This window comes from Lineus longissimus, chromosome 2, assembly GCF_910592395.1.
Source record: "Lineus longissimus chromosome 2, tnLinLong1.2, whole genome shotgun sequence".
In the NCBI taxonomy this organism is placed as follows: domain Eukaryota; kingdom Metazoa; phylum Nemertea; class Pilidiophora; order Heteronemertea; family Lineidae; genus Lineus; species Lineus longissimus.
Window position 1 is genome coordinate 2,771,966 of NC_088309.1, and position 15,008 is coordinate 2,786,973.

At 40.5% G+C, this 15,008-nt stretch overlaps 3 protein-coding genes across 4 annotated transcripts; 2 read left to right on the top strand and 1 right to left on the bottom strand.

Annotated features, from left to right (window-relative positions):
- Positions 1–539: 539 nt before the first annotated feature.
- On the top strand, positions 540–2,950 carry LOC135483514 (indolethylamine N-methyltransferase-like). The gene is made up of 3 exons (XM_064764476.1): positions 540–762; positions 1,326–1,542; positions 2,294–2,950. The coding sequence occupies exons 1-3, from the start codon at positions 612–614 to the stop codon at positions 2,742–2,744; spliced, it is 819 nt and encodes a 272-aa protein (XP_064620546.1). The 5' UTR covers positions 540–611; the 3' UTR covers positions 2,745–2,950.
- On the bottom strand, positions 2,906–5,285 carry LOC135483947 (carboxylesterase 5A-like). Its single transcript, XM_064765021.1, has 2 exons — positions 3,748–5,285; positions 2,906–3,356 (listed from the first exon to the last, which is right to left on the bottom strand). The coding sequence occupies exons 1-2, from the start codon at positions 5,283–5,285 to the stop codon at positions 2,906–2,908; spliced, it is 1,989 nt and encodes a 662-aa protein (XP_064621091.1).
- Positions 5,286–6,740: 1,455 nt separating this feature from the next.
- Positions 6,741–15,008, top strand: LOC135483515 (SANT and BTB domain regulator of class switch recombination-like). Of its 2 annotated transcripts, XM_064764477.1 has the most exons (21): positions 6,741–6,827; positions 7,272–7,441; positions 7,629–7,851; positions 7,985–8,022; positions 8,366–8,400; positions 8,627–8,667; positions 8,936–8,950; positions 9,722–9,913; positions 10,187–10,245; positions 10,523–10,617; positions 10,740–10,805; positions 11,027–11,113; positions 11,334–11,399; positions 11,624–11,939; positions 12,171–12,316; positions 12,415–12,538; positions 12,775–12,886; positions 13,175–13,324; positions 13,647–13,732; positions 13,974–14,065; positions 14,355–15,008. In XM_064764477.1, exons 2-21 carry the CDS (start codon positions 7,280–7,282, stop codon positions 14,395–14,397), a joined length of 2,148 nt encoding a protein of 715 aa, XP_064620547.1. In that variant the 5' UTR covers positions 6,741–6,827; positions 7,272–7,279; the 3' UTR covers positions 14,398–15,008. The 2 variants fall into 2 exon arrangements, with proteins under 2 accessions (XP_064620547.1, XP_064620548.1); XM_064764478.1 differs by lacking the exon at positions 8,936–8,950.

Below are 15,008 nucleotides of genomic sequence, written 5' to 3' on the forward strand. Positions count from 1 at the left end.
AGAATCCTATAGAAACTCGGATTGGCACATAAATAAGTTGACAGTAAAGATATCCGTCTCAGTTCGACATGACAAATTCGTCTTTGTCACATTCCATAGATTGACGGAACAATGCCAGTCATTGGGACTTTCGTTGAGCCAATCTTGCATAGTTTATCGCACAAGTCCACCACTATCATTGGAGAAGTTGACGAGGGCATTCCTTCTTTGTTCACAGGGTTTAGTTTAATCAGTGAAAGAACGAATTCATGCGTCATCGATCATCTGTCTCCAATTGGTCCATTGGAACCGATGTACCAATCAAAGGGGAGCCGTTTAGCCGTAGTTGCGCTTTTGGAATGACACTTCTGCCATGTTTAAAGAAATTGCCTCATACAACGAACTACAGGTCCAGTACTCTTCTACGTGAAAGAAAACCTATTTCATGATTGTGACCAGGATGGTTCACTGAACACTCTTTATCTTGATCGAGCATATCATTAACTTGTGAGAACATGGCCTATTTATCATTTGTATTTGACTCACAATGAAAACGAGGTTTCAGCCAAGCAGTACACGTGGCAGCTAGTGGGGCAATATCTGAGTCTTATCTGGGGCAGTTACCAAACAAAATGTCGACTGCACCTGAAGCCGAGGGCGGACACCGTTCGGGATGCGACTACAACACCCATTTTGATGTCAAGACCTATCTGAACAATTATTACGTCTTGGAGAACAACCCGTACCTTTACAGGTTTTTGCAGATGATGCACCAGCTTGTCGGTAAGTATGATACAGTCGAGAGGTCAGTCCTCGAATACCGGAGTCAGTCGTATGCTCATCCCCTCGTACACGTTACTGTACGTCATACGCGTTACATAAGCTGGATCGAGTGTTGCACTGAAGTTCATGATGTCGAGTAGTCGGAGTCGTCATCAAGTTCCTACAAAAGCTTCTGTCACGTACAGTCCAACAGCAATCATAAATTACCGATGACAGTTTTAGGTTGTCCGTCGCTATTGATGAAAGACGTATTGATCTGTCTTCATATATGCTCCGACGGGGCACGAATCTTATATTTAGCGGATGTTGCATAGTTTTATATATACATGACCGTCAAAGACAAAACACGAATGTCATTAAAATAGGTCGCATTAATATCATGCGACTTTTATTATTGACCTAAAGGCACACATTATAAATTTGTACTCTCAGCGTCCACTTACAATCAGTATGATAATTGAACTCAATACTGGTCCAAAGAAGTGTCCCTTGCCACGCGGCGCTTTGTACATGTTTACTATTCGAAATGAGTGGGATGATAGTTAAGTGATTCTTTCTTTCAGCGGCAGGGTCCATTCCCGATGGTGGTCGACTACTTGATGTTGGTTCCGGTCCTTGCATTCATTCTGTCATTTCCACCGGGAGTCGATGTTCGGAGATCGTCTGCTCAGATTTTGTTGAGCAGAATCGAGATGAGATTCTCCGATGGGTGAATGGTGCCATTGATGCTCATAACTGGGAACCTGTATTTCAGTATGTCTGTAAATTGGAAGGGAAAAGGTAGAGCTTGCAGGACCAGTTACAAGTAATAATGTAAAGAAAATCTATGTCAAAGTAAAGCACGAAACTCTTTAAAACTATCGCCCCGTTTGCATCTAATATGCCCATCCGATCGGGAGGCCCAGGCTCAGGCACTGAGCTGTCTTCAGACTCAGCCAGCAATGGTGCGGCCTGTGCGATTAAACGTGCAGAGACAAGACCACTAATGAATATTCATAGGTTGGAGGGTCCAGGCCTATCTATTAGACGAGTGCATGTTTTTTACTCTCAAGTACATATTTGGAGAGGTATTGAAAAAATATTTGTTGTGGCAAGTCTACAGATATAAAGAAATTATTTGATGAAAAAATTAATTTCGAATTTTGCTAATTGGGTAATAGGGGGCGTGTTTTGAGTTTTTTCTGCCAGTTGGCTGAAAAGAGTGGAAATATCAAAGTCTGTCTAATTTGTCGATTAAAAAAAAATTTCCGTGGTCAATCACCATTTTATTTTTCACCATTTACTTGCCCGACTGTCCGGAATAACATAATCTAAATTTCAGATTCACAACACCACGCGTTCTTTGATGCGTCGCGGTCAAACATTGACAATTTAACTGCTAAAAGGCTTAAAAAATCAATTGTGGTCTTGTCTCTGCAGAGACAGTTATCAGAAGATTGCCGTGTCAGTCCGTCATGCACATTTTCTCGATTATAATGTTATTCAGTCGTCAGTCCTTCCTCTTGAACTTTAAATGTTTACATCATTTCAGTGACGAATGGAAAACGCGACAGAGTCACATCCGACAAGCGATAAAACATGTCGTACCATGTGACGTTCATCAAGACAACCCATTAGCTCCATTGGTGTTCGAGCCTTTTGACGTCATCACCTCAAGTCTGTGTTTGGAGGCAGCGTGTCTTGACGAACCATCGTACAGGAAAGCAGTCAAACGTCTTGCTTCATTATTGAAACCAGGCGGATTATTGATCATTGGCGGCGTCCACGGTCAATCCTTCTACTCAGTAGCAAAGGAGACGTTTAGCTCTCTGCCAACAAGTAAACAAATGATCGAAAGTGTTTTTGCTGACGCTGGTCTCGGTGATTTCCGTTGGTTCGTTGATGACATTGAAAAGGGGGAATATGACAAGGCAATTGGAGATGTCTTTGATGCTCCTGCAGATTGCACAGGCATTTTTGCAGTAAGTGCTACGAAGAAATGAGAGGCACTTCGGGACGAGACACGCAGAAGAGTACTGATTTAAATATGTTCATCTAATTACGAAGGGGACTAACGAGCTAGTGACTGGTCACATTCGGCCCATTGCCTCCATTTCACACTGAAGATATTACAATGTAGCCAACATTTACCTATTCCATTTGATTAATTAGATTCAAATGCTTTATTTGAATGATATGTCTGTCCTTTCTTGAGAAATTTCAGTTGTTTTCGTGCCTTGCAACAGGCGTATAGCACCATTAGTGCCAAGGTGGCAACAACCGCCGTACAAACAGCAAGGACTATGAGTACAGTTTGTGCCTGTCCAACAGTAATACTGAATACTCCGATTTGTTGGTCCATGAGGGGCACGCACTCGGGGCATGGAGATGGCATCTTAGTTGCTGGTAGTTCAGTACAAGTGTTGTTCAGCAGGAACGGGGCATAATCCAACCAGAAAGACATCTTCTCAGCCCGTAGATCTTTCCTGGCTGTTATTTGGATGTCAGTCGCGTTGGAGCCAAGGTCCAGGTACTGATGATTGCCCAGGGTGAACTCGGGCCATTCTTTGTCGACCTTGGGGCGGGTAAGGTCACTCATGTTACCATTCGGGTTTCTGAAATTTGCGATCGAAATTTGAGATAAAGTTGTGTTTGCCAGTGTTTAATTGGTGCTAAATGATTAATTAAAGTGTAAAATTGACACAGCACTATGAGTGGAACCCAACTGACCAAATCCGTCGAATACAGTCTAAAATAAAAGGAACGTTATATGTATATGAAAATGCCAACGCCCATGAGAGACTATTGACCTTGATGGTCGTCGGTCGTCGATGACAAGCATACTCCACAATCACTCCATATATTTATGTGGCACTCGATGACTAAGTCAGTAAGCGGGATTATGATATGCCCCTGAATGAATCACTGTTTACTCTTTATGTCGCTATGTAAGAAATCGGACTTTCGACTTGTCTTGTCAAACTTAGCAAAGCAATCCTGACTTACCCATATTTTGCGAAGTTGGTCCAATACGTCATCATGGTCTTGCTGAACTGTTGGTCATCATCGGTGAAGGCTAGCCTAGAGTTGGTATCATTCATATCAAGGGATGGAAACAAATAGATTAATTCCATTCCGTGAGCTACCATACCGGGACGATACTTGGAGTGTGTTAAATTGTTCAATGCGTAATCAAAGAAATACATGTAGGTCTTTGCATCTGTTGTCATCTTTGTGTGGGTCTGGGCTGTTGCTACCGCTGGACCAATGAACAAAGTGTCGGTTAAGAAGTCTATCATTGTATCTCTTCCCTCCACTCCATTCATATCCACAGGAGACACATACTCGTGCAGTATCGCCTTGGTAACGCCGTCTGGGACGCTCTTGACAAAATCTGACATGAAGCCAACAAGCAAGTCTTTCGACATTGAAAAGTTTTTTGGTAGGAATGGTTCTAAGCTAATCATTGCAACATCGCCATCAGCGCTGTTGGAACCAATCATCAAATCAATGGAGAAGAAAGCAGAATACGCGTCTGTGCGGCCAGAATTTGTAAAGAGATTGGCTGGCAGTTCAGGCACGAATTCCCCATCCACAGATGGACGCCAAGCGTTTGCCTTCTCGGCAGTGGAAACTAGGTTGCCCTTTTCCATCAAATTTTCTGGTGACTTTGATCGCAAGCACTCTACCATGGCTTGGTTGTCAGTCGTCGTACATCCAAGGAAATCGGCGAGTACCTTTGCTTTTTCTAAAGGATTTTGGACGATTGCGAAATGGTCTGGGGTCGGGAAAATAGCGGCACCACTTTGTGGTATGGCTCGATGCAAAAGTCCCTTTCCCGCGGACAGTGGAGAAATGGCGTGTAGTGATGTCTCTACTCCACCCGCAGATTCACCAAACACAGTCACGACACCAGCATCTCCTCCAAAATCACCGATATTGTCCTTGACCCAATGTAGAGCCAATAACTCATCGAAAAGTCCATTATTTCCTCGACCATTGGAATCGCCGGTATTTAAGAAACCAAGTGGACCAAGACGATAGTTGATCGTCACCAGGACGACATCACCATATGCTGCCAGTGGTCTTCCATCATACTGCCGAGAGGCGCCGACAACCCATGATCCGCCGTGAATGAATACCATGACCGGCTTCTTGTTGGTAGCGTTTGCTGTAGTAGGAGCATAGATATTCAGGGACAGGCAGTCCTCACTTGTTGAGAAAATATGTGATATGTCCATGAACTCCATTGCAAATGCCTGGGGGCATCCATCCCCATAGGCTGTCGCGTTGAACCCGTTATTAAAATAGGCTTTTGAAACTGGCCGCTTGAACCTGAGTTCGCCAACAGGGGCCTCGGCGTAAGGTATACCACGGAAGACATTCAGTTGGTAATTCTCTCCAAAGAGTTCCACATGCTCCTGCATTCCAGTGATAGAACCGACACTTGTGTTAGCCGTTACTTGAGAAAGACGCTGCGAAGTCACGGTCGCAGCAGCACAAACCACCAGGAGGAGGATGCAAAATGTAGGTGGACGGTACATTGCAACGGTGTTGGTATAGACTCTTCCTTTCAATCATTAGCTAGCTGGAGGGACGAGGTACGCTGCTGGTCTACGGCCGACAGCTAGTGTATATACTATTCTAATCAATCGATCACACATTTATATACATTGTCGTTTCATATGAGGAACGTGTTATGCCTTTTGCGTAACAAACAATTGAGAGATAAGTTAAAACCATTGTTGCATAATAATATCGATATCAAAATCAATCAGGATGATCTTGGAGAGATAGCAGAATAATTCAACTGGCTATGCGGTGCACATTTACTCATCCGCGATCAGAAAGAAAATTGATCAATACTGAGGCCCGCCAAATCGGTCTTTCCTATTGGGGCGCACCAGCCACCAAAAGTGATATAGTGATCATGATAATGTGAGAAGGATGGATAAAGTTGTTTAAAGGTTATAATCTCAGTTCACCTTAGAGTTAGCATTTGTAACAGATCTCGGTCAAACAGCGGCTTTTCAAAGGAATGAAATGATTATTTAAGGTATACGTATTTAGAAATTGGAAGTAAACAACAGTGTTGTTCAAGGGAATAAAATGATTACTTAAAATGCATGTTCAAAAATTTAAGATAAACAATTTAGGAGAAACTTGGCCGAAGTGTTGTGGTGACCAAACTAAAGTAAACCACTGGTCAAACTAAACCAACACATTGTATACTTTTTGGTTTGGAATTATTTATGATACGTGAGGTTATCAAGTTGGTTCTTTTCATTCAGAGGGAGGCGATGTTGATTCACACGCCAAATGATGCAAGATGACGGAGCATACACCAAGCTAACCCCGTATCATGGGACCGCTTCGTCACTCGTATCAGGTGGTAAATGTCACCATCGCCTTTGTAACATGTAACAAACATATGAAGTGTATAAAAGTTGGGAGATCCGCAGGGAGAACCCAGCAAGTGAGAACAGAGGCTGTACTATAAGATCTATGGGAGAAATAAAGAGCAGAAACTTGGAATAATTGTTGAAGTCATTGAAGTCCCCCCAAGGCAGAGCATTACAACAATAATACGCAGTTGATCAGCCCGTGCTGGCCACGGGCTCCTCCTCGGTGTCTCCTCCAATAATTCACTAGTTCTTGTACTATGTATCGATCATTTATAATCAATCAATTAAAGTTGCACCTTCAATCCCGGGCCATGATCTTGGGCCCCACGTGAAAAAGATCGAGTGGCGCACTGGCCGGACGATGTATAGTCTAGATCGGTTGTGATTTCTCCCTCCTGATGTTGATCCAGCAAATGAATGGCAAAAACTCCGGTTCTACGTACAGGCCTTTGATGAGAGGCGTTGGTCCTTGACATGGGGGACAGATTGGTGGTCATCAGACATAGACTAGAAGACAAAGGAACATCATTACCGAAGACAACACCAATACGTCCCGGCAAAGCCGGAATAAAACATCAATCTGTACTAGCGGTTGTGAAAATAAAAAAATGTAAACAAATTCTGCGAAAAATGGTTTCCAAGCCTTTTTGATCGCCTTATTTTGTCTGAAGGGTGATTTATGTGCGTGGCAAATTAGCTATATTTGGTCCGAATTAAATTGGATTAAGTTACATGGCTTGATTTGGTGTGCCACTGTGGCATGTTTTTCTCTTGCCTTTCGAAATGGTGTCGTTGAAGATACACGTATTGTTGTATTGCATGATTGTAGTGTAAAATGTACACATTTCTCAGGGTGTATCCAAAAAGCCATCACTTTGAAAAAAATGATTTCTTGAAAATCGCTCTCATTTTCACAATATCTCTCGGATTTTCATCAAACCTACGTCAAATTGATTGTTAATTGATTGCTCAATTTGAGGTAGGTTTGATGAAAATCCGAGAGCAATTTGAATTTTGAAAATGAGAGCTATTTTCAAGATTTCTCAACATCTTGGACAAGACTTTAGTTTTAAACTGCCGGAAGTTCATTTCAATATCTTTGTCAAGTGTCATTTTATCTTTCAGAAACTAAGATGAGTCGTGTTAATACTAAGATTAAGAATGATGGCTGTCATCAAAGTATGGCATTGGACCTTATTCTACGCACATTTATTAATTCTAAAGAATTCAATGAGATGCCTCAGAAAAACTGGGAAGCAGTTTCCAGGCTTATTCCTGGGACAACGCCAAGACAGGTATGGGAAAAAACAAATGGGTGTAGCCTTTCCAGCTTATCACAAATTTTCAAATATTAAACACGCTTCAAGACATAAGGATACTTTTTCCCAAAGTTGTTTCAGAAAGTTTTCTGTTTTTGTCACTTGCTGTATCATGACACAGATCTTGTTTGCACTTTTTTACCGTCTTACTTCCGTTACACAGATTGCCAGAAGATATGAGGAACTTCAACAACAACAGCCTCTTGCACCCCTGGCCAATGATATCAACTCTCTGTTTGGGAAGAATATATCATACGGAGGAGGAAATGTGTCCTTTATGGCATCAAAACTTTCTCGACCTGATTCAGAAACTTCAAGTCAAGAGAAGACAGAACAGAAGTCACATTCAAGACCAACTTCGGCTAAAGTAAAAACTTCTTCCTCAGGTAAATGAAAATTTTATTCAAATTATGGCATATCATTACCATTACTATTTTCATGTACATGTCCAAATTCTGGTTACCCCTATATTATAATCATTATCATGTCATGATAACATCCATTTTTTTTCCATTTCAGGTTCAGTTTCTAGATCTGATAAAGAAAGTTCATCTAAGGTAAAAGTCAAGTCAAGTTTAAATAGCTGAAAAGTTCAAGTTGGGGGTTTTAGTGTGATATTAACTTTGGGATAGGTTACCGTCCAACTTCATACTTTACCCCCATCTGCCCTGACATGCCTGAAACCCTTTGTTGGAACTAGCAGGAGCTGCTCAGACAACTCTACAATCTGAGGACTTCTGGCCATTGCCAACTCATCCCCCTGGCCTGAGTAAGGCAAGTCAAGACAGAAAGACCTGCCTAGAGTCTCACACCAAAAATGGGGTTCAAACCATTGATCTCTTGACCAATATCCTCATCATTCAGGTGATCCGTCAGTTTTATTTACTGTTTTTTTTCCAGTCCAGGAATTCAGGAAGTTCTCTCAGTGATGCAGGGTGAGTACAATGTACTTTGATTTTTGTACCTCCCCGCCATGAAAGGGGTTATGAATCACACAGAAACTCTACTCCCAATCGGCATACTGAGAAGTAGAATTATTTACAATCATGATCGACTGGAAGAATTCAAGACATTTCAGAATCAATTGCAGCTTTCAATGCAACCAGATTTTGTCCCCAATAACAATTGATAATGTATCATAATGTTGTTTTTCTTACATAGGCCAATGATGGTGATCCATGTATGTGATGAAGCAAAAAATGGTAAGTTTGAACATTGTTTCTTGATAAAAAGAATCACTACAACTTGGATTGATTCTCAAATTACTTTCAGTGTTCCTCCGGTGTAAGCCTGTCCAGACATATTTGCCTAAAATGAGACTGGAAGCTATCTAATTTATGCCATTGCTTGTTTTATGATGAAAATACAAGAGCTAAATCACGAGTAAAGATGATATTAGGTCCTTGCTCCCTAGGGCGTTCAAACTGTGTTCAATTCATATAAATCTCTTTAAATTTTGCAACATGACAGGTTCAGAAATCGCAGGTAATCTTGTTACTTTCATGTAATTTATCTAAATACTTGGTATGAACATAGAGTTGATTATATATACATATTTATCATGTTCATGGATGGTTAGATGGATTTCCGTTGTTCCGCCTTTTTTATTCAGTCTATCATAGATGTACATGTAATAAATGCTTTAACAAACCGATAGTGTTCTTTATTAGACCACAGTCCAAATGTCAGAAAATATGAGCTGTCTAATATATCCTTTTTAATCTTATTCTTATCAAATGTATTCAGGGTTGCGGTCATTAATGTATTGTAGCACTCTTTCTCCAAGCTTAATTCCAACTAGTTTAAAAAAAGTAGTAATAGAATAGTAAATGGTAAACATCTTCACATTACCCAGACTACCATTAAAACAGTTGTTCATATATTGTACTCAACACAATTGGCAGTCCTTCATGTGAGAGGAATGTGTGATCTACTGAGGTGCATTATGTAAGACTGGTTTTCATAGGACGAATTGCTTGACTAGCAGGAGACAGAAAATCAAAATCCAAAATGTCTCAATTGTTACCTGGTGTCCTCATGTCTGCCTATGTGTCTCATTGACTGGGTTGCTTGTCCTTCATGTGAACTTCTGGTCCAAGCTTTGTTCGGTTCATCATGGTGTATAGGAACCGATATTGTCATCATTTGAAAGGGAAACCGCTACTACTGGAGATAAGCAAATCTTTAGATACACCCCTTCTGGTCAATGGCATTATAAGTAAGCATTCGAATCATTCTTGTTCTTTTCATTAACAGTAAAGCAAGATTTCCAATGTCCACGAGACCTGCTCATCACAGAAATGAAATACTTTGCCGACTACCTTTCAACCGATGCTCATCGATGGGAAGAGGTCGATATTTCTGTCCATTGTGATGTGCAGATCTTTGATTGGTTAATGAAATATGTCAAGAGGAAAATCAAGGATATGCCTGAGCCCACAAAACTAGGTATGAAGATGTTTTATTACTGTGGAAAACAAACAGCTTTAAATGATAATACCGGTCCACCTGGTTTGTAGCCTGCCTGGTGTTTGGCAGAATGATATCAATCACCTTCTGAGGATAGATTACACACATGTTTTTTGTGATAGGCTAGTAATACACGTCTGTCCTGGAAGTCGTGTTGTTTAAGGATGTGAAAATCTGTCAGTCTGGCACATTGTTTTTCTGACAGCAGTTGTGACACTTTAGATTCTTATTAAAGTTCACTCTTGTCTTCAGAACCTAACAATGTCATATCGATCCTGATCTCATCAGACTTCCTCAAGATGGACTCTTTGGTAAGTCAAGAAGGACACTTGTAACTTTACTATACAATGTGTATGAAGCCATAGCTGCGACAGTCAGACAAATTTTGGAAACAAGAAATTTTAAGCATATGGAATGGGCATATACTTAGAGTAACTATTGTTCGTTCATTGATGTATTCAGAGAAAAGCAACAGAATCAACTTTACATCCAAAAAAAGCAGGGCATTGTATTTAGCTTTTGAGCACGTATGCCATGTCCTTCTAGGCTGAAACAGTGAGTTGTGCACGTGTCAATTTGCATTTTCAGGTACAGAAGTGTATTGAGTATTGTCATGGGCACATGAATGCTATTCTTGCCACTCCATGCAACATGAACTGCATCAATGATAAACTGGTCACTAGGTGAGCATCAATTGTCTACCATTCTTACACAATAAGACTCGCTGATATATTTTTGATGAGGAATTTTTCTTCTATTGACAGTTTCTCTCAAAAGTTCTTAATGTGTTTACAATTGCTTTCAGAATTGCTGACTTGTTCAATCACAATGAACTTGATGACATCAAGGACAGGAAAGACAAATTCAAGAGGTAAAGTAGTGTTAATTCTTTTGGGTCTCACGAGGCATAAATCTTTTTGTATCTTTTACTACATTTGCTGTGGTTCATTTTTTCCCCTCATTGTTCCCAGCTATTGAGACGGAGTTCATTTCATGAGTTATGTATCAGATTTACCACAATGTAATGGATGACGCGACTGATGACTACATCCGGTCAGTTATGATTTCTAGACTTGTTCTTCCATCTTTCAGTAAACTGTTTTGTAAGAAGGTGGAGAAGTTGTTCGAGTCGGAGAATTCAACACTTTGCTCACCTGAGAATGCCTCCACTCTCTTTAGGTAGGTTATGATAAGGAAGACATGGGTCTTAGAATATATAGAGCTAGATGCACGGAGGGTAAATCTATCTGTTTGCCTGAAAAATGTGTGCTTTCCCAGAGAGGCAATGACGACACAAAAGAAACTGTCAAAAGTTAATTTTTATAAGCTTATGGCCAACATTTCTCATTTCTATTCCATTATACAACTCCAACTCTAGTGTTATTTTCTTATCTTAAAGGTGTGGCGTATGCAAGAAACTCCTGACAAAAAATCTTCAAAGCAAAGTCAAGTGTGCCCAAAGCAGGTGAGTTGGTGACTCTTGAGACCCGGGAGGCCATTTGTAATGTAACGGACCATGATTGAGGATGTATGCTTAATTTTCTATATTGGTGCACGTAATGTGTGTAGTGAGCTAAACATCTCATCTTTTTCATACTTACTGATGTTCATATTATCTTTCTGATAGTGATGTGATTTGATCTGATGATGGCACTTTGCTCTAATCAAATATGTTTTCTCTCACTCCAGGATGACCATTGACCAGAAGGGTCAACTTCAATACAGCCACCAGCGAGACCAGAATTGGGACGTGAATGAATTCATTCTAGATTTAAAGAATGAATTGAAGACATGGCGAGAGGTCTACTGGAGGATCTGGGGTGCTGTCAACTACTTACAGTGCTCGAGGTGCAAGGAGACGTTCCCTTGTAGTTACCTGGGGGGCTGCAAGATGCACTTGGAACAGCCTGTATTTGTGGATACAGATTCTTGTGGTGGACTGATTGGGACCTTCCCCTGCTGTAAACAGAAGTCACTCAGATTTGACCCGAAGCAGCCCAATACTGTAAGTTTATTTTGAAGGATATTGACCGACCAGTTTCATTCCAATTATGATGACAGATGCTGTTGAAATCAATTAGTGTGATCAAGGGTATATTCTCATATATTATATTAGACTCTGCTGAGCCAGGACAATGTAACCTGTCTTGTGCAACACACAGCACCCACAAATAATTTTCTTTGGATCCATCCTCTGTTCCTGTGGGAGAATAATTGTGAACCATATTATTGACAGGGTTGCCGTTCTAGGGATCATGTTGTCAGTATACCATCACATGCTGGAGTCGATGGGGCAACACAGGCAAAAAGTCGCGTCTATGATGATCTACTTGCTCACAAGGATGCCATCTGTATGCCTCCTGTGGAAACTGAGGAACCTGAGTGAGTATAAATTCAAACATTACAAGTCTCTTTAAATAGATACACTTCAGTTCTTTTACAGTATTCACGATAACGTAATCAATGTGTTACCTTTTCAGTGATAATGAAGTGAATGTGTTTATCTATGAAGAGCATGCGTGTGGTTTGAAGAATGACAGCAGTTCCTCGTCGAAGAGTAAGATAGACCAGAAGGTGCCACAGCCTGATGAGGAGAAGAAAGAGGTAAGGATTGGCAGTAACCTTCGGGAGCAAGAGGGATTGAAATACTCGAATCATTGAAAGTAAAAAGTTTCATTTGTAATTTTGCCCTTCAATGAGCTCCAGTCTGATCTGGGTTTTGAGATCCAATGTGGTAAATCACACCACTAGTTCCTACTGAAGAAGTTTGATTGTTGCTCATCCATGATGTGTTTTACCCATCTATAGTTGCTTGTAAATGTTGTTATCATATCTTTCAGACCCCTCAACCACGCCTTGAGCCACTCATGTATGAACGTCAGATTGCATTTGACGATGACATAGGTTTCGGTGAGAGTGAAGACGAACTCGGTGATGATGAGATTGGTAAAGGTAAGTGCCTGTATGACACTCACTTTTATTCAAAGAAAGTAATACCAAGCATCAAAATGACATTCTTGGCAGTTGTAACTGACTACAAAGCCTGTGCAAAGTGGGAAACTGTGACGTTTTTCTACTGTATAATGGAATCAGACCTTAGGCATGTAGTCATATTAAGGCCAGTAAGAGATAACAACAGAATGTCGAATCCAAAAGGTGAAGTTCCGAGCCACAGCCCATCTGTACAGTGAATTTGACAATGTTTTCCTATCAGCTTCATTGTGTACTTCATTATTTTAGGAAAACGACCGAAGCTAACAAGGAAGTCCAAATTTACTGTTGACCCTCAGGCGATCTTGATGGATGCCCCCGACTTCAGCATAGAGAAGAATAGGAAATGGGCTTCTGACAAGTCCATGAGGTGGAATCAGGATGCACAGAGAGAGGATGGTATGTTGATGGTCACCAGATTTTGGGTCCTGTCACAACATAAACTTGTGTTGGCCTAGAAACAAGGTTTACACTAGCTGATTAGCACAACCAGCATACTCTCCAAATTTAACTCATGTTCTGTCTTCAAATGTAAGTTGTGTCTACTTAGTTAGAAGTTAGCTGTCTCACTCTATGCTTTCATCACTCAAAAAGCTAAGCTAGGCAGTGCCAACATGCACGAAAAGAAGAAAAATGACTGTTTTACTCGGAATAATTACAATGCATGGTCTTTTTCCACACTTTTGCTTAAAGATAGTAGTAACGTTCCTATCACCCACAGATCGAAGACGGATGAACGAGATTGTGAGCTATCTTACTAAATTGCGTCTGAATGCGGAGAAGAGAGAGAAAATCAAACATAAAGAGGTAGGAATGAACTCTCCTGGAGAATCGGCTCCTGGGTATTCCTTGGATAGAGGTTGGATTACCTGGAAATGTCATCTGTGTCATATAACTAATGTTTCAAATTTTAAAACACTTGATGTCCTACTCGAATAAACTCTACTGGATCTTGTAAGCTAGCCTGTATTACAGTCAGAAGAGCACTGCTTGCCCAATTGAGTTAACTTTTTTGTTGTACAAGCTTTTTCTTGTTTTTATTCTCCAGTATGCTGGAGGAATCTTTTCCAAGCTGGACGCCCAGTGGAAAATGTCTAATCTCGTTCCAGCCAGTAAAGGCTCCAGCATGGCTCAACTCAGGTAAGATTTACAGTTGTCTGTAGCAGGGAGATCAGTTGATATTCGGCCATTTCTTTCATGTTAATGGATCACCAACATTGCTTGAGACCTTGGGCAAGTCACTGTAATTCGATTGGCACATCCTTTGTATGAAGAGTAAAACTTGGATTTCTTTTGCCTGCTTCCTATGCCACGCTAACAAGACCCTAATCAAGTGGAAAATGTCTTGATGACGAGGCCCTGTCATTTTCTGTCCAGGTGAAAACAGTGGCCCTTTATCTCTAATATGGTTTTCCTTTCCATCTTCCAGAGCAAAGCCAAGACCTGGTCAGATTCGTGCTTCCATAACATAGAAGGAATTTTTTTGACGCATCTTAAATCCGTCCAGAGTATGTGAATCAACCCAATCTGTTCATGCTGCATGTATGAGTTATTGAGTTTGTTTAGTGGACTATACATCTACCATTTTGTATCATTGTTGCCCCTTTTTAAAAAAATCATTTTATGGGATCTGGGAGTACACTTGTTTTAGTTAATCTTAAGATTATGGGGTTTTCACTAGTGTGCTTGTTGAAACCGGTCAGTTAGCTTGGGGCAGTCAAACTCAGGGGACTAAAGTTATCAACCTGATAATTTGTCATAAAACTTTCAGTATAACTGCTGAAAGATTGGTCCAATTATCTGTTTCATTATTTGAAATTTTAAAGAACATTGAAGACTTGTGAGTGTTAAATTTTGAGTATTATTTCATCACCCTTTTGAATTTTAAAAGCATATTCCTGACCTCAGGGAGGCAATGTTTGTCCTCATTATTAAATATAGACGGAATATATATATTATCTTTATTGATTTTATTTATTATTTCATAAGTTATTCAGCACTTATAAATGATCGATCCTCACTTATGCACTTTACACAAAATGTGATGAAATGTGATGTAACGTGTTTAACCAATAAACTGAAG